At 44.9% G+C, this 20,246-nt stretch overlaps 1 protein-coding gene across 7 annotated transcripts in view; it reads left to right on the top strand.

Moving 5' to 3' along the window:
- Positions 1-20,246, top strand: part of LOC120931668 (collagen alpha-1(VII) chain-like) — a 495,674-nt gene that overhangs the window by 249,765 nt on the left and 225,663 nt on the right. For 5 of the 7 annotated variants that reach the window (XM_040343318.1, XM_040343323.1, XM_040343320.1 and 2 more), the window contains 2 exons: positions 217-474; positions 5,628-5,669. In XM_040343318.1, coding sequence (XP_040199252.1) covers positions 217-474; positions 5,628-5,669 — 300 coding nt within the window. The remainder of the gene's footprint in view (positions 1-216; positions 475-5,627; positions 5,670-20,246) is intronic. The other 2 variants (XM_040343324.1, XM_040343325.1) reach the window with 1 other exon arrangement.

The following is a 20,246-nucleotide window of genomic DNA, read 5'->3' on the forward strand; positions in this document are numbered from 1 at the left end:
TATCACACGCATATATATATATATATATATATATATATATATATATATATATATATATATATATATATATACACATGATCCGGCGCACAGCTGCCACCCTGTAGGGCAAACTTAAAGCAGTTATAAAGGCACATGCCCGTTGAGTTCAACCACCCAAGTCCAATGTTATACAGTATGTCTGTCTTGTAATATATTAACATTTTTGTTAATTTGTAGGAGTCTAAAAAGGAGCACAAAAAAAAAGCCCGTCTAGAAAAAACAACAACTGATGTAAAGATGGGCAGCTCTGCAATCAGTGAGACTGTAGGAAGTGAAGCTGATGTTACTGATAACATTGATAGATTTATCAGAATAGCCACACTAACTACAACTGAGCCATCTACTGTGGATATTTCAGAAGAGGCAGAAACAGGACTTGACCTTTCTGTTAACACACGTGCAGCACCGGAAGCACAGCAAGTATTTTTTGGAAAGGTAGGATTCTTCATTGCAGTGGAATTCCAGACAAATAGCTACATTTGAAATACATACAGTTTTACCCGTGCTCGTGATCAGGCAGTACAACTGGTCTTGTTGTACTGGGCCCAGGCCTCAACAGGGGGGCCCAGAGGCAGTTTTACTGTTAATTTCTGCCTTATTAATTAATTTGATTTTACTACACCCACACTTCTACTTGCTTAGCTGGGCTTAAATCAATTTTCCCTGGGCCCCATCAGGTCAACAGAGAGGCCCAGGAGGTAGGAGCGGAGAAGGGAATTATTTTTTTCATTTCTGGTGGATAAAGTCAGTGCCGCTGTTAAACTGAACCTGGGTGGAGTGGAGGCGGGGTTTTGGGCCCAGTCAGAAAAGCTGTATGGGCCCCATGATTTCTAACAGCCCTGTACACTGCTAGAAAGTAAGATCAACCTGTTGCTTCCTTGTTAAAGTGTGTGTGTCGACCCAAACAATGAACTACTCTTGAGGTGCAAAAACATACTGTGATAACCTTGTTGAAGAAGTGTAATTCTGCCATTTCTTATTTTGGACTACAAAACTATTTTTTTCTGTGTTGTGAGGAGAGAGTCAGCAATTCAGTAGTTTGCCAAGAGACAAACAGGCAGGACTTATAACATTTTCTGTGATTTCATATACTTGCTATGACAGAAAAAGGAGTATTTTAAATGGGACTCTGAGGGGGTTATCCTCAAAAGAGATACTCCGACTTAACTGCTGTTCAGTCTGTGTGTAACTTTGGAAACGATCCTCAAAAGGCTTTTTCCAAAGTTACACAGAAGATCCGGCATGTGTAATTGAATTACACTGCCTAATTTTAGGATGCAGTACCGCATCCGCCGCTGGGGGCATTTCGAGTCGAAATGCCGTTGCTAGTATGCAAATTAGCACTTAAGGCGATCCACAAAGCTTTCTAGCTTCCTTTTTGAGCCGTAAGTGTTATTTTGCAAGTGTAAAATTAGGGCTCGTTTTACAAAGTGTAAAGTTAGTAACACCTTGTAAAGGCCCATTCCAGCGACGGCATTTGGTATGCTTTCCCGAGGGAGAACTCCACGGCAATTTGTAAAAAACAAAACCGGCATGGGTTCCCCCCCAGGAGCATATCAGGCCCTTCGGTCTGTCATGGGTTGTAAGGAGACCCCCCCACGCCGAAAAATTGACGTAGGGGGTCCCCCTACAATCCATACCAGACCCGTATCCAAAGCACGCTACCCGGCCGGCCAGGAAGGGAGTGGGGACGAGCGAGCGCCCCCCCCCCCCCTCCTGAGCCGTGCCAGGCCGCGTGCCCTCAACATGGGGGGGTTGGGTGCTCTGGGGCAGGGGGGCGCACTGCGGGCCCCCCCACCTCAGAGCACCCTGTCCCCATGTTGATGAGGACAGGACCTCTTCCCGACAACCCTTGCCATTGGTTGTCGGGGTCTGCGGGCGGAGGCTTATCGGAATCTGGGAGTCCCCTTTAATAAGGGGGCCCCCAGATACCGGCCCCCCACCCTAAGTGAATGGATATGGGGTACATCGTACCCCTACCCATTCACCTGGAGGCAAAAAGTAAAAGTTAATAAACACACAACACAAGGCTTTTTAAAATATTTTATTATTCTGCTCCGGACGCCCCCCCTGTCTTCGTTATTAGCTCTTTTACCAGGGGGGGCTTCTTCTTCCGCTCTCCGGGGGTCTTCTCCGCTCTCCGGGGGGGGTTTCTTCTTCCGCTCTCCGGGGGGGGGGCTTCTCCGGACTCCGGGGGGCTTCTTCCATCTTCTCCCCTCTTCCGCTCTTGACTCGGCGAACCCCGGTTCTTCTGCAGCTCTCCGGTGCCTTCTTCTTCAGCGCTGGCTGCCTGCTATGTTTGTGTGTTAGCTCGATTTCAAACAGGCAGCCAGCGCGGTCTTCTGTGGCGTCAGGGTCTTCTCTTCCTTTCTTCCGATGTTGCCTCGTCGCCTCTTGTCGCTGTAATGATGGAAGCGCGCCTTGCATCACATTTATATAGGCATCACCGTCCCATCATGCTCCGGTAGGTACCCACGTGGTGGGTGCCTACCCACGTGCACCCACCACGTGGGTACCTACCGGAGCATGATGGGACGGTGATGCCTATATAAATGTGATGCAAGGCGCGCTTCCATCATTACAGCGACAAGAGGCGACGAGGCAACATCGGAAGAAAGGAAGAGAAGACCCTGACGCCACAGAAGACCGCGCTGGCTGCCTGTTTGAAATCGAGCTAACACACAAACATAGCAGGCAGCCAGCGCTGAAGAAGAAGGCACCGGAGAGCTGCAGAAGAACCGGGGTTCGCCGAGTCAAGAGCGGAAGAGGGGAGAAGATGGAAGAAGCCCCCCGGAGTCCGGAGAAGCCCCCCCCCGGAGAGCGGAAGAAGAAACCCCATCCGGAGAGCGGAGAAGACCCCCGGAGAGCGGAAGAAGAAGCCCCCCCTGGTAAAAGAGCTAATAACGAAGACAGGGGGGGCGTCCGGAGCAGAATAATAAAATATTTTAAAAAGCCTTGTGTTGTGTGTTTATTAACTTTTACTTTTTGCCTCCAGGTGAATGGGTAGGGGTACGATGTACCCCATATCCATTCACTTATGGTGGGGGGCCGGTATCTGGGGGCCCCCTTATTAAAGGGGACTCCCAGATTCCGATAAGCCTCCGCCCGCAGACCCCGACAACCAATGGCAAGGGTTGTCGGGAAGAGGTCCTGTCCTCATCAACATGGGGACAGGGTGCTCTGAGGTGGGGGGGCCCGCAGTGCGCCCCCCTGCCCCAGAGCACCCAACCCCCCCATGTTGAGGGCACGCGGCCTGGCACGGCTCAGGAGGGGGGGGGGGCGCTCGCTCGTCCCCACTCCCTTCCTGGCCGGCCGGGTAGCGTGCTTTGGATACGGGTCTGGTATGGATTGTAGGGGGACCCCCTACGTCAATTTTTCGGCGTGGGGGGGTCTCCTTACAACCCATGACAGACCTAAGGGCCTGGTATGCTCCTGGGGGGGGAACCCATGCCGTTTTTTTCTTTGAAAATGGGCATGGAGTTCTCCCTCAGGAATGCATGCCGCTGTCATTTTTTTTATCCCCGACGCAACTTTAAGCCGTCGCGATCCTCAAAACTCGGCGTAACGTAACTTCGCGCATGCGCAGTACGGCCGGCGCGCATGCGCAGTACGGCCGGCGCGGGAGCGCGCCTCATTTAAATGGGACTCTCCCCATTTGAATAGGAACGCCTTGCGCCGGCGGAATTTTAGTTACACAGCCTGAAATTTCTAGATAAGTGCTTTGTGGATCAGGCACTTAGGTAGAAACTTTAAGGCAGTGTAACTTAAATTGGATTTTTTAAGTTACGTCAGGTTTTTGTGGATCTGGCCCTGAATGCTTCCGATTATTGTATATTTTGCAAGTACTCTGTTGGATGTGTTCATCTGTTCTGAGATCCAGAAAAATGATATGCTGAGGAAAAACCAAGTTGCTATAAAAATTAGTTTGGAGTGAAGGCGTTGGTCTACTCGTGTTTCTATAACACTAATACGTAGTTACGTCAAAGTATTATTCATTCATTATTATTTACAGCAGGGAGGTCGTCCATACTGAGAGGTCTGTGCTTCATCCATACTGAGGAGTATTCTGGGGAGGTCAGCCTATATTGAAAGGACTGTGCTTGGGAGGGGTCCATCTGTACTTAGGGATCTCACTTTATGTGGAACACTCTCTAGACACTAGTGTATGTCTAAAGTGGTATTGAAAAAATTGAAATTGAAATGCTATGTACAATGAGAGGCAAGAGTTAGCAGTATAGGGCTATCCAAGCAGGATACAGAACTTTAAAACCAAGTAGTGAAATCAATAGAGTAACAATCTGACTGTGATAGTTGATATAGAGGGAATCTTCTGAACAGTCAGAGGTGTGGATTTATGACAGAGATGCATAGGCTTTAGGAAGATTTCCATTGGTGGCTACTGGAACTACAAACTACTAGCTGGTGTTTCATCTTATGTAAAATAATTGTTACAACATTTTATGCAATCTTATGTTGCCCATAATTTCCTAATCATTGTAATATACCGTAGGCCTTGAGATGTGTTACAATAGGAAGGAAATCAGTATTGTTAACCCATATTTATTTTTTTATTAAAATGTTGTCCTACTTTTACAATTTACATTACTTTTATGATGCATAAAATCAGACTTATTTGTTTTCAAGATCTCTTACTTGTTATCAAACATCTGTAAAAAGTGCTAACTCTCTTGTCCAGATTTAGGCTGCATTCACACCTAGGCGACAAAACGCCTGAAGCGCGACGCTCGATACGCTGGAGGGGCGAATTTCCATTGCTGTCTATGAGATGGTTCACATCTCACGCCGAACGCCGAAACGCTGTACGCCTGCCGCCTGAAAACAAGTCCCGGACCCTTTTTGTTCAGGCGGCATTGGCGTTTGGGCATAGACAGCAATGGAAATAATTTGTGAAAAAAAAAAAGTTAAACAAATCGCGGCAAAATATGCCGCATACACGGCGTTACAATGTGAATGCAGCCTAAAAGTATACTAAGCATGATCATAATATTTAAAACAACTTGTGTTATTAAATGATGCAATCAAAATAAGTGTGGGCTCCTTATGTTAGGAATAGTCACACAGAAGTACAGCCAAAGCTAGTTTGGCTGGACTCTGTGGATCACAGGACTAAAGTTTGTTCTACACTCCTGTGACCCGTGTTCAACAGACAGTGAGCATTAAAGAGTCGATTCAGACTTGGGAAAGATCACAGCGATATGGCTGGGATGAGCCCATATACCTGGACCAGCACCTGGCTCAGCCTCTCAGCAAGCCCCTGAGAGCCTGAGCTGTCCGTTCCTTCCCCCTCAACAGCCCATCGCTGCAGTTTGGGCTGGAAGGGCAGAGCAGACAGTGGTGATCTACAGTCACAAGCTCTTTTCTGAGGGAGCTCTGAGAACTGAGTGATCGGCGGTGTTTGCTCGTTTCTCAGCCTCAAACCAATGCTGCATCCACCTAGGTGGGTATGATTCTAAAATAAAAACAATTCCCATACTTCTCTTTTAAGTTGTGGTACTAAATTCCAGCTATTCATGAATGTAATACAATTTTGGCAAACACAGTTTTTTAAATATTGTTTTCCTCCACAGGAGATGATCACCGAGGAACATTCAGATTCTCCAGAAACTAAGGTAGGAAAAGATTATATTAAATTAATATAACATGCACAGTTTTAAAGTTTGAATTGATCAATGTACCCAGTATTCTTAATTCCTAATGTTGCCATATTTAGTGCTCAACTCCTTTATTTACACATCTTACAGTAGTGACAGTTCCTCAGACAGTTGCTATTATGGTAATATAGTTAGCAATGGCTACACAACATTAATCTTGGTGTGGCATGTATATTAGCTTGGATGTAAAAATGACTGGCTTTAAAATTGAGCTGATTGTACATCAGACGTATATGATGAAAACGTACAATCTTTGCATCCCACAATTCCTTATTTAGACTACTCTATATTGTTCACACCACAGCTGTAATAAATGTTCCATGTCCACTAGAACAACAGAAAATCCAGCCCACAACATCTACAGTACTTCTTGCATACTGAAAGGCATATTTAAAATAGCAGAAAAATCTAAGCACATTAATGAGACACAGATTCCCCTGTATTTTTTAGCTGTTCTTTAGCATGTACCCTGCAGATTTTCATTATGTATAAGTGAGACCAGGCAGATACAAACAAACATTTTAAGGCTGAAGTTCTAATTTGCAGCAAATCAAATGTATAAGAAATTTAGAGTACAGGTCCTCAATAGTAGTCGCAGAAAAAATCAATGATACATCGCCAACAAAAGGCAAATGTTCTGTTCTTAACCACACCTAGGCTGTAACATTCATTTGTTATATTGCCAACCGCATATCTGTAAATGTACATCATTACTTAGACATTAAATACCGGGGTTATGGCAGCAGCTAGCTGCCATAACCCTGGTATCTTTTTTTTGTTAGGTGGCCGGCTTTCCAATAGAAGTGATCCCAGTGGCGGATTCGCCACAAGATCACTTTTATAGATGGCAGGATAGGTATCCCCCTCGCGACACTTCCCCATTGTTTCCGGGTTTTTCCGGAGCCGTTGGTAAACCCGGAAGCAATCGGGTCTGGCTGATGGTTGGGCAGGAAGTCAAGTGAGGGCAAGATAATCCTCACTTAGCTCTATACCCTTGGAGGACCGGAGAGACCTCTGACTTCTGGTTTTCAGCCATTAACATTTTTTTCCCTGAAAGTCAAAATGTCAAAACAAATATGTTTATTTTGCTTTTAAAGGTAAATGAGAGATCTGGGGTCTTTTTGACCTCAGATCTCCCAATATAAAGGACCTGTCATGCTTATTTCTATTTGCAAGGGAAGTTTACATTCCTTGTATTAGGAAAAAAAGTGATACAAAAATAAGTAGGCACAGTGTAAAAATCTAAAAAATAATTAGAAGAAAAAAAAGTAAAAGCGCCCCATCCCGCTGAGCTTGTGCGCAAAGCGAACGCATACATAAGTCGCGTCCGCATATGTAAACTGTGTTCAAGGGGGCGTGGCCAGGCAGCAGATGTAGACGGACGTGTGTTCAGAGAGCTCCGCCGAATCTCCGTTACATTATCCTGGGAACTCATTTATTCTCCGCTGAACTTTGCTCCACGATCGCCAGAAGGTCCCCCGCCACTACCCTGAGCCTGCCTTCACTGATTTGTCCCACGATGTCGGCTCCGAGGAAGCCAAACCAGCCCCGGCCTACAGACCACGTGGCGCAAGATGGCGCCGCGGAACAGCGTACGGCCAGAGACAGACACAGAGCAGGGGCAGAAAAACTATTCTCCAGGGTACTCACCTCGGATGCAGTCCCTTCGGTCAGCACTCCTGAACGCATGCCCCAGGATGGCTTGGAGGCGGATGACACCGTCCCGCTGGAGGATCCGGCCGGACCTACCTTCTCCTGGGACGCAGTGAGTACTCCAGAAGGGGCCCCTGATAGGCCTAAGGCCCGAACGAGTCCTAATGCGGATGCAGAGCCCACACTGAGGGACATTTTTGCGGTGGTCACCTCAAATAACCTGTCTATAACAGCGCTCTCTGCTGAGCTTAAGGGACTTAAGACAGAGATCACATTCTTGCGACATGATAACCAGAAACTTAGGGAGAGAACAGCAGCCATAGAGGGGCGGGTGAGCTCTATAGAAGACGACATGGCGCCCATGCAACGTGACCTAACCTACAACAGCCATCTACTAGCTCAACACTCCTCACGCTTAGAAGATTTAGAAAACAGAATGAGGAGGTCTAACGTGAGGGCGATAGGGTTCCCTGAGAAGATTGAGGGCAAGAACCCGGTGGACTTTATTGAGCAGTGGTTATGTCAGGCCTTTGGCAAAGAGGCCTTCTCCCCCATGTTTACGGTGGAACGGGCTCATAGGGTCCCCGCTAGACCTCCCGCCCCAGGGGCCCCCCCTCGGCCTTTTCTCTTCAAGCTCCTTAATTACAAGGACAGGGATGCGGTGCTGCGCCTGGCCAGAATGAACCCGGATGCACTAAAATTTGACAACACCAAAGTTTCGATGTTCCCGGATTTTTCGGCTGATCTGCAGAAACAACGAGCTAAATTTATGGATGTCAAGCGCAGGCTCCGTGACCTGGACCTGAAGTACGCAATGCTATACCCTGCCCGTCTACGGCTGGAAGTACATGGAGCCGTTCAATTCTTCGATTCCCCCTCGGCGGCTGCACAGTGGCTGGATAGGGAAGAACACTCGCTACGTGAGGCCCGAAATAGGCGACAGGCTCATATGTGAAGCTGAGTTCATTTGATCCATAATATGGATATATGTTCCACGGTACTCTCTCAAGGTGGAACACTCTGCTGCCATGTTGGCATCTTTGGATCTACTACGGTCTATTTACCGCTGTTGCACGAGAAGTATTTAAGACACTGAGGTGCGCTTCCACTGTTGCCCCCACGATGGCCCAGTATTGGCCTAGAGCAGGTTATTGCTCTGCTCGTTCGACCATGTTGGTCAGTTCTTGCTACCACAACTTTGATAAAGCTACCACCTGTCCGATAATGCCTGCATCTCTTACTCTTTATTATCATAATTTTTTTGCCCTACTGTCCTTTTTGTTTTTGTCTCTAATACCACCTCATCTCACCGAACATATCAGAAGATTTGAACTAGTACATGTCCGTCGTCGAGAGTTGTGGCCCATTGGAATTCTTTGCCCGCTATACCCTCAAGATCTACCTCCTCGAACTGCCTACTTATTGCTCCTATTATTTGGGTATTTATGCTCTGTAATGTCCTGGTTTAATTTCAGATTTGTTTTTTTCTTATGGCTAAGGTAACTAGATTCATGTCCTGGAACGTTAGGGGATTGGGGAGCCCAGTTAAACGTTTAGCGGTGACACGTACGATTAAACGGCTCGGGGCAGACGTGGTCTGCCTGCAGGAGACTCACTTCTCCCCGACCTCTACACCACAGTTTGTGGCTCGACAGTTCTGTCACCAGTACCACGCCACCGGTTCAGTGTACTCGAGAGGAGTGAGCATCCTTATTAAGCGGGATACACAGTTTTCGCCTTTAGATGTTAAGACCGACCCGGAGGGCCGTTTTGTATTTATTTTGTGCTCCCTTTATGGGACTAAGTGTATATTAGCTGGTTTGTATATTCCCCCCCCGTACTCATCTAGTATACTTAAGGTGCTAGCTGATTATGTGGCCAAATATCCAGGGGTACCTGCAATGGTCCTGGGGGACTTTAACAATTACTTAGATTACACGAAGGATAAGCTGATCTCACGTCTTACTGGGCTGGGGGGGGGGGCCTACGGGCCCTACTTCCTTTGCCCGCCTTCTGATAGAGATGGGCCTCACTGACGTCTGGAGGGTGCGTAACCCGGAGGCAAAGGTATATTCATGCCAATCGGCATCGGTTGGGGGCTTGTCGAGAATTGATATGGTACTTGGTACTGATACGATGCTGCCCTTGGTCCTGTCCTCCCAATATCATCCCAGGCAAATTTCCGATCATTCCCCGATCACAGTAGACGTTAAATTGGGGGCCGTCAGGGGAAATTGTCTATGGAAGCTTAATCCCTTTTGGCTGTCTCTCATACCAGACCCTGATCCAATCCCGGCATTGTTGAAGGAGTTCTTTATTCATAATATGGACTCAGCGGGACTGGGTACGGTGTGGGAGACGGCCAAGGCATTTTTACGTGGCCAATTTATTAGGGTTATTTCCCAGATCAAAACTAAAACCAAAGAATGGGAAACGTTTGTGTTAACTGAAGCCCAAAGGCTGGAAGCCGCCTATATAGAGGATCCTAATGATTCTACTAAGAGATCCTGGTTGGCTTCCCAGTCATTGTTAGAGCAGCTCTCCCTACAACTGGCAGAAAACAAAAGGTTCTTTTTACAGCAATCACACTTTGAAGAAGGGGAGAATACAGGGCACATGCTGGCGATGCTGGCCAGGTCTCAGCAGCCCACCTCACATATATTGGCAATTCAGGACGCTAGGGGGAACACGTGTTACTCCACCCGATCTATCCTAGACACGTTTTCTAATTTTTTTCAGGATGTATATACTTCTAAAGTACAGCCTACCCAGGAGGAGCTTTCTTCCTTTCTGGATAGGTACCCCATTCCTAAGTTGTCCCCATCCGACGCGGCGCTCTTGAACGCCCCGTTGACTGAGGATGAACTGTTAGAAGCCTTGGCACATGCACAAAACGGGAAGGCACCGGGAGCGGATGGTTTGCCTGCTGAGGTTTTTAAGAGATATTCAGAACAGCTCCTACCAATGCTCCTGAAAGTCTATAACTGTGCCCTTGAAACTGGTGTGCTCCCCCCCTCTATGAGTGAAGCTATCATAGTGGTGATATTGAAACCTGGCAAGGATGCAATGTCACCGGACGCATATAGGCCGATCTCCTTATTAACATTCGATATTAAATTACTTGCAAGGGTTCTTGCTAACAGATTGTCCAAGTGCATCCAACAGGTGGTGCACAGGGATCAATCGGGATTCATCCCAACCAGGTCTACTGCCCAGAATCTGCGCAGACTGTTTCTCAATTTGCAGGTGCCAGTTGACAATCCCGGAGATCGGGCCATTTTTTCGCTGGACGCAGCTAAAGCGTTTGATAGCGTTGAATGGCCCTATCTCTGGGAGGTCCTGGAGAGATTTGGGGTGGGTAGTACATTTATTAAGTGGGTTCAACTATTGTATAGCGCCCCAATGGCCAGGATGCGGGTAAATGGCGAGCTCTCCGAACCATTTCGACTTTTTCGAGGCACGCGGCAGGGGTGCCCTCTTTCACCCCTGCTGTTTGCCTTGGCCCTAGAACCTCTGGCCATACATATTAGAGCTACACGAGATATTGTAGGTTTTTGTAGAGGACCCAGGCAGGACGTAGTCTCCTTATACGCGGATGATACCCTAATATATCTTGGGGACATGGATGCCTCCCTGAGCAAGGTGATGTCCCTGATTGCTGCCTTTGGGCAGTTGTCAGGGTTTAGTATAAACTGGAATAAGTCGGTGCTTCTACCGCTTGACCCCCTGACACATCGGTTACCTGAGTGTGCTAGAGATATACAATTAGTGGAGGAATTCAAATACCTGGGCATCCAGGTTACGGCTGACCCGAACCAATATCTCCAGCTTAATTTGGCCCCACTGTTACGAAAGTTTCGGGCAAAGTGTTCAGCCTGGCTTAAGTTACCTCTTTCAGTTACAGGAAGGACTAACTTGGTCAAGATGATTTGGGCCCCGCAGCTGCTTTACATATTTCATAACGCCCCGATATGGATCCCCCATATGTGGTTTGCTCAAATAGATGCCCAATTCAGGACTCTGATATGGGGCAATAAAGTGGCTCGTATCAGTCTCTCCTCTTTACAGCTAGCCAAGGATCAGGGTGGCATGGCGGTTCCACACGCTAGATATTACTTTGTGGCCTCACAGCTTCAGCACCTTGGGGGCTGGGGTGGGGAGGACACAGAAGATCCTATTCGCTTGTTAGTGACGCCCTGTGGCTCGGAGCTGACTGCACTTTCCCATCTAGAGGCAGGACTCACGCACATTTCGAGCTCATTGCCCACTGTTAAGCTGTTGAACTCGGTATGGAAGTACACCAGGACGTTGCTACGCATAACAGGTATATGTTCATTCACACCAATATGGAACAACAAATACTTGACTGAACTCTTTAAACTTAAGGACTTTCGGTCTTGGGAGCTGGCAGGCATACGATACATTCCACAGCTGTATAGAGGAGCAATTTTTAAATCATTTACAGATCTTAGGGAGGAATTTGCACTAAATAGGTCCCAATTCTATCGTTACCTACAACTGAGGCATGCGATACAAGCTGAAACTAGGCTTTCACAACTTAGACTTTCAACTCACCCCTTAATGGCAGAGGTATTTATGAACAAGGACAGGAAGGGTATGATCTCTAATGTATATAAGATGCTGCTTGGCTGCACACATGACGCCTCCTCCCTACCGTGTAGGAGGGGTTGGGAGAGGGATTTAGGTCCAATAGACGGAGAAACTTGGGAGCTGTGCCTTACTTCAGCTCCATTGGTATCTGTGTCGGCGTCTCGCAGACTTTCTCATTTGTTTATGCTCCATAGGGTGTACAGAACCCCAGTACGCTTGCATAGATGGGGGTGTCGGGACTCTCCCCTTTGTCCAAAATGTAGTGCACAAGAAGGGGATTTGCTACATATGCTGTGGAAATGTCCGAAATTGTTCCGTTATTGGAACTTTGTTGTAACCACCATTTCCCAGGCATACCAAGTGCCAATCCCGCAAGATCCGATTATATGTCTACTCGGTGCTCTGGAGATTCCATCGCTTTCGCCTAATGGCCACACTGCAATACTCCGCCTGCTATACATAGCTAGAACGGCGATTGCGAGGCTCTGGATATCTCCTAGGGTACCGACAAACAAGCAATGGACGGATGATGTTAATAGATTGCTGATCAGGGAAAAAATTACCTACCAACACAGAAATGCGTCACGAAAATTTTATTCTATGTGGCAACCCTGGCTCAATGTTCCGGGACTAGGGCCCCCACAACTTATCATGGATAGATTGTTGATGGGATAATGCCTTACCGCATTGAACCTATGGAAATCCATGGTAGTTTGGAGACCACTGAGATCTGGGTTTCTGCCCCCCCCCCCTCCCTCATTCGTTTACCCCCTCTCCCGACATCCTCCCTTCTCCGGCCTTTACCTTTTGCAGTCAGGCCTCACTGTATATGTTTTAGGTGGTAGTGTTAATTGATCTTGGGAAAAAGTGAGAGAAAAAGGTAAAAAAAAAAAGGGGGAGACAGACAAGTTGGTATTTGTATCACCTAGGTCGTGCTTAGTTCCGCCCCAGAAGGGCACTGTTTATATATGTTTCGTACTTCTATGTATGTTGATGTAAAAAAATTAATACAAGATGTTTAATTGCAATTTTTGTCTTGCACGAGGGGCGGGTTGTTTTGCTGGGTGGAACTCTCCATGCATCTCTTTTGTGGGGAAATGTCTCTCTCCCTTCTGCTGGCAATGTCGAAATGTTTATACTGGTATCCAGAAATATGTATAACAGTGTATTGTGTAGTTTGTGATTTACATTGTCTATACCAATAAACATCTTTTGATTTAAAAAAAAAAACTGTGTTCAAACCACACATGTGAGGTATGGCAATGCTTGTTAGAGTGAGAGAAATAATTCTAGCACTAGAACTCCTCTGCAACTTTTAACAGGTAACCTGTAAATTTTTTTAAACCTGACTAATTAAGATTTTTAAGTACCGTAGTTTGTCACAATTCCACAGGCGTGCATAGTTTTAAAGCATGACATGTTAGGTACCTTTTTACTTGGTGTAATATAATCTTTCACATTATACAAAAAAACTGAGCTAACTTTACTGTTTTTTTCTTTTACATTCATTAACCTGCCTGGCGGTCTTCACGAGTCTGACTCGGGGTTAGATTTTCCTGCTGCGAGCGGACACCCCGAGTCAGACTCGGGATCGCCTCGCTAGATCCACAGGCACAAGTTACTTACCTTGTCCCTGGATCCAGCGATGCCACCGCGCTGTGTGAGCGAGCGGGACCTCGCTCGATTCACACAGTGCCTCCGTGTGACGCCGATCTCCGTTCCCTGCGACGTTACGACGCACGGGGACGGAGAACGGCGCCAAATTCAAAAAAGTAAACAAACACCTTACATACAGTATACTGTAATCTTATAGATTACAGTACTGTATGTAAAAAAAACACACACCCCCTGTCCCTAGTGGTCTGTCCTGTGTCATGCATGTCATTTTATATAATAAAAACGTTTCTTTCTCCCTGCAAACTGTAGATTGTCCATAGCAACCAAAAGTGTCCCTTTATGTCAAAAATAGTTTTAGATCAGCTAAAAAACAGCGATAATAAATTATAATCACTTGCAGAATTGTGCGATAGCGATTTGTGGGGAAATTCGTCATAAAAAAAAAAAAAATAATGACAGCAACAATTCTGCAACTGAGCAAATTTCAGTGATTTTGATTTGATTACATTATTGAATAATTTTTATTATAATTATATTATTATTTGTTATAATTATTTATAATTATTTATTATATTATAATTTATAATTTTGTTTTTAAAAAAATGTCATACCTGGGATGCCTATTAGAATCTTGTTTGGTCAGATTTAAGTGAGTTATTTCTAAAAATTACAGACCTACAATATAAAACGCCAAATTTCCTTGCAAATAATGGTACCGCTTTTAGCATGTTTTTTCTGACAGAATCATACCGCCAGGGAGGTTAACCTACCTGGCGGTATGATTATTTCAGAAAAAAAGGTGCTGAAAGCGGTACCATTATTTGCAAGGAAATTTGGCGTTTTATACTGTAGGCCTGTAATTCTTAGTAATAACTCACTTAAATCTGTCCAAACAAGAGTCTAGTAGGCATACCGGGTATGACTTTTTTTTAAAAACAAAATTATAAATTATAATATAATAAATAATTATAACAAATAATAATATAATTATAATAAAAATTATTCAATAATGTAATCAACTCAAAATCACTGAAATTTGCTCAGTTGCAGAATTGTCGCTGTCATTACTTACTTATTTTTTTATGACGAATTTCCCCACAAATCGCTATCGCACAATTCTGCAAGTGATTATAATTTATTATCGCTGTTTTCTAGTTGTGGATTCAGCGAGGCGAGCCCGAGTCTGACTCGGGGTTACCGATCGCAGCACAGAAATGTAACCCAGAGTCAGACTCGGGAATACCGCCAGGGGGGTTAAAGTATATCCCCCTCCCAAAAAAATAGCATTTGAAAAACCCCATCACAAATACCATGTGACATAAAATATTGCAATGACCGCCATTTTTTTCTCTAGGGTCTCTGCTAAATATATATATATAATGTTTGGTGTTCTAAATCATTTTCTGGCAAAAATACAGATTTTTACTTTGGAGGATTTGGAAATTCAAATTTGTAATGAAAAGGTGACCAGCAAATAGACTTTTTCACTAATAACCAACCTGATGGGGCATTCAAGAGTGAAGAAGCAGTAATGATAGGCAGACCAATCAGTCACCACTTTATACAAATTTGGTTGCTTTCATTTTTATTGCCCCATACAATTACTTAAAGCGGAGGTTCACCCATAGCGAACACATTTTCCCCTTAGATTCCTGCTCGTTTTGTCTAGGGGAATCGGCTATTTGTTTTAAAATATGATCCGTACTTACCCGTTTACGAGATGCATCTTCTCCGCCGCTTCCGGGTATGGGCTGCGGGACTGGGCGTTCCTTCTTGATTGACAGTCTTCTGAGAGGCTTCTGACGGTCGCATCCATCGCGTCACGATTTTCCGAAAGAAGCCGAACGTCGGTGCGCAGGCGCAGTATAGAGCCGCACCGACGTTCGGCTTCTTTCGGCTACGAGTGACGCGATGGATGCGACCGTCGGAAGCCTCTCGGAAGACTGTCAATCAAGAAGGAACGCCCGCTCCCGAAGACCCATACCCGGAAGCGATGGAGAAGATGCATCTCGAAAACGGGTAAGTACGGATAATATTTTAAAACAAATAGCCGATTCCCATAGACAAAACGAGCATGAAGCTAAGGGGAAAATAGAAAAAAATAACGAATTGGGTGAACTCCCGCTTTAATTACTTGATTACTTAAAGTGTTTGTAACCCTAAAAAATAAATACAAAACATAAGATGTTTCTTTAAGGCATGCATAACAGCACAGTGCTTGTGCTGTGCAATTCTTCACTTCCTAACTTGTAATAAACCTGGTTGATCCTGCCAGTTCCTGTGTCCCCCTGCCTCTGCTGACCATGATAATAATCTTTGCTGAGCCTTGAATACTGTGGTCAGTCTATGTGCCTCCTCATCCGCAGCTCTCCTGTTCTCTGCTGACAGTCTTTCCCCCCTCCCTCCCTGTAAGCATGAGAGTGTTTCCTCCCCCCAGCCTTTATTCTGCTGCATAATGCAGCATGTTTCAATGTATCTAATGCAGATATGCAACTGTATGTGTTTGTTAGAAATTAAAAGGCTAAATACCGTTTGACACTGCAGCTCTGCGGTCATGTGATCCTCTGTACTGGCCAGTCTGATCTATGGAGAGAAGCAAGAAAGGCGGAGATTCCCCACTGCTGGCCAGCTGATGTCACAGGGGAATCTTGGCCCCTCCTGCTTCTCTCCGTAAATCAAGGCTGGCCAGCACAGGGGATCAGGTAAAAGCACAGCTGCAGTGTCAGAAACGGTATTTAGCCTTTTCTTTTCTAACAAACACATGCAGTTTTGTTAATGGCTGCATATCTACATACATGTAAAGTCACATAATGACTTTACAAACACTTTAAATATGTTATGTTGATCAAACTTCTCCTACCTTGTATTACTTCTCAATTGATTAATAACACATTTTGGTGCACTAAATTGTATCTAAAATTGTTCTACTTTTTAGTGAAAATAAATAAATTGCTTTTGATGTCACAAGGAAGACCTGTTTTGTATATATTATTTCATATTCCCTGTTAACTAGGATGTCGTACTAGAGCACTGGATTCAATTGTGATTAAAACGTAATCTTGGTTTTGGTAATACCAGTAACGGTTCGAGTCTGGCTATGCTTGGCCCAATGAAAGTTTTAGGCTCCATGTACACGGGACGTTTTAAAACCTCTCCTGAACGATGGAACTTGACAGCTAGTAACCAAAGTTTATAAACATCCATTGTTCCGCGTTTACATGCTGCATTTGCATTTAGAAGCGTTTTTTGCATTGAAAATGGTCAGAAATGTACCTCCATTAAAAACGCCTATAAATGAAATGCGAGTAACCGCTGTTTACAAGCTGTTTTTCAAATGTCTCTGAACATCTGTCCTGAATGCTTTTTTTTTTTGCATGCTTCTAAATGCTTCTACAGTAAACTCAATGTGCTGATAGGATGACATAGAGGAGAGTTCAGGGGCAGCTGAAAAAAATGCCCAATTGCTCCTAAACGTCTGTTTACCAGCAGCAGTGTACATGAAGCCTAATTGTTCAATATGGCTAGTAATATGCTTACTTGTTAGATGTGCTTGAAAAATGAACCTATGTTTTGCTTTAACAAACCTAATGAAAAAGATAAGAGTATTGGGCCAGATTCACATAGAATTGCGGCCGTGTAACGTAACCCGTTTACGTTACACCACCGCAAGTTTTCAGTGTTAGTGCCCGATCCACAAAGCACTTACCTGTAAACTTGCGGCGGTGTATCGTAAACAGGTCCGGCGCAAGCCCGCCCAATTCAAATGGGGCGGGTACCATTTAAATTAGGCGCGCTCCCGCGCCGGACGTACTGCGCATGCTCCGTTCGCAATTTTCCTGATGTGCTTTGCGCGAAATTACGGCGGCGCGACGTGTTTGTGAATCGCGACGTGTGTAACGTACTTACGCCGGGAAAAAAAAAAATCAAAAGCGACGCGGGAACGACGGGCATACTTTAACATGGTGGAGTAATTTTACACCATGTTAAAGTACCCCTAATTTTGCGACGGGAAACTAAGACTTGCGCCGACGTAACGACGGGAAAAACCTTTGTGGATCGCCGTAACTGCTAATTTGCATACCCGACGCTGGAATACGACGCAAACTCCACCCAGCGGCGGCCGAGGTACTGCATCCTAAGATCCGACGGTGTAAGTCAATTACACCTGTCGGATCTTAGGGCTATCTATGCGGAACTGATTCTATGAATCAGCCGCATAGATAGAACAACAGATACGACGGTGTATCAGGAGATACACCGTCGTATCTGTTCTGTGAATCTGGCCCATTGTACTTTACAGTTAGACAGGAATAGAAACATAGTATAGTGTTTAAAAATATTATTTTACTAATAAATCATTGTAAGGTGGGGTTAGGCTGGGAAATGTCCATACTGTACTTGTGGTTTTTGTATGCTTGGAACTCATGGAGCAGTCAGATACAGTAGCAGTTCTTACAGTATGGCATGTACAACTGCATGTGGTACATCCTCTATAGTGGCTAGGGAAAATTACATAAATACCAGCTCATAAAATCCTTACTGTTTTTCAGAAATGTTATATAGGGAATTGTAGTAGCCATAGATCTACATTCTAGATTTCTGTCTCTAATTTGCAACTTTACAAAAATAAGCTTGCAAACGTGTGCTAGAGAAACCTGGCATCAAATTTACTAGAAAAAAATACCTGGATTAAAATATATTTTTTACTGCTATATAGAAGATACCATGACATTTGTTTACCTTGACAAGGGATGAGCAAATCTGCCTGGGTTTGGTTCACAAACCTTTTAGCGAACCTAACTGAAGTCTATCTGGGGTTTGAGTTCCACCCAAAAATTGAACTTCTGATTTTCGGAACCCTCCCCCCCTCCGGTGTCACATTTGGCATCTTTCAGGGGGGTGCAGATACCCAAGACAGGTATTTGCACCCACTTCCGGGCATAGACTCCCATGGGAGTCACGCCATTTCCTCCCCCCGCCCCCCCGCTGTCTTCTGGGAAACACACTGTTACCAGTAGAGAGCGGGGACCAGTTACGGTGCGCCGCGCAAATCGCGCATTCGCAGTAGGGAACCAGGCAGTGAAGCTGCAACGCTTCACTTCCTGATTCCCTCACCGAGGATGGCGGCGGCAGCAGCCGAGGGATGAGCGACAGCTCGGTCTCGACTGCCGACAGCTCGGGCACGCTGGACAGGTATGTGTCCATTTTTTAAAAGTCAGCAGCTGCACTATTAGTAGCTGCTGGCTTTTTAAAAAAAAATGAATTCTGGGGGAAACCTCCGCTTTAAATTCTGCCCATTTATAGGTTTTATTAAGCAATCTAGTTCAAACAAAAGAAAAAAAGAAACAGGATGCCAGGCACTGTACTGGGTAAAATGAACTAATACCAAAATAAAAAGTAATAATTAAAAGATTTTTTTAGTAATTAAATATTAGTGACCCTCCTTACACAAAACTGTCAGCTCTCCAAGACAGTTTCCAACACACACTGACAAAGCAGCTGCTGTGAGCAGTTATCCATTCCTTCAAATCATTGGCTCTTGAGACTGAGTTGAGCATGAGCAACGGCTATCCACTACATTGTACTCAAATCTGCCCAATACAAACCCAAACCTCATCCCAAACTTTGCCTTGGCAAAACTTTGGCTTTTTGATATCATGTCTGGAGGTATTAGTGACATAGCTTTTACATTTTGTTAATGACTTTTTTGCTCAAAAATAAAATAAAAAGGTTCCAAAGGCTGACATTTTTTGCTAAATGACTCTTATACTGGTGTATTCAGTGTTTATGGGAGAATCTCTCCCCGCTGAGCTATTGTATTCTGACAGCAGGAGGTTTGCCTGCTGTCAAAATTCAATGACCACTGCTGGCCCCTATAGTGATCGCATGAAAAATATCCAACAGGCTGGTTGTACTGAGGTCAATGGATGTCCCGCTCATACATGGATCAAAATTCAGCCAATTCCATCTGAATCCTCTGAACTTTGGTCGGTCTATGGCTGGCTTAAGACAGAAAATGGACATAATCTTCCCAGTGGGGACCTTGCCACGATAAATTTCTGACAGATGTTCTAACCACTCCCCACTGTGGTTATGTGTGCTCTGAATGGACACAGGGAGCTGTGACTCAGTTTGGGTGCCCCCATAGCAAGCTTCTTGCTGTGGGGGCAGGAGGGAGGGGCCAGAAGCACAGAAGAGGGACTGGAGAAGAGGATGACCCGGGCTGCTCTGTGCAAATCCACTGTACAAAGCAGGTAAGTATAATATGTTTGTTATTTTTAAAGAAAATAATGTGTATTTTGATTATACCAAAGAATAACAATGAAGTTTGTTACTGTTATTTGATGTTGCTCACTAACAGGCACTGGCTTATAAATAAGGCAAGGGGCAATGGACACATCCATAACCAAGTGGAACGTGTTATTTAGTTATATATGTTAACACATTTCATAATACTGACAGCCCCAAACTAATAAAAGTCGGATGTGTTGCTATGGGTTAGCACACATCATTGTTGTCCTGCATTGTCTTGTTAAGAAAGTTGGAGACTATTCCTTCATGACATGATTTATGTTGTACATCTATGTGTCCTACTTTCATCCTGATATTTGATGACAACTACCACATAATCTGGTATGATTTTTCTTGGCACTG

Source organism: Rana temporaria, chromosome 3 (genome assembly GCF_905171775.1).
Source record: "Rana temporaria chromosome 3, aRanTem1.1, whole genome shotgun sequence".
Taxonomy (NCBI): Eukaryota; Metazoa; Chordata; class Amphibia; order Anura; family Ranidae; genus Rana; species Rana temporaria.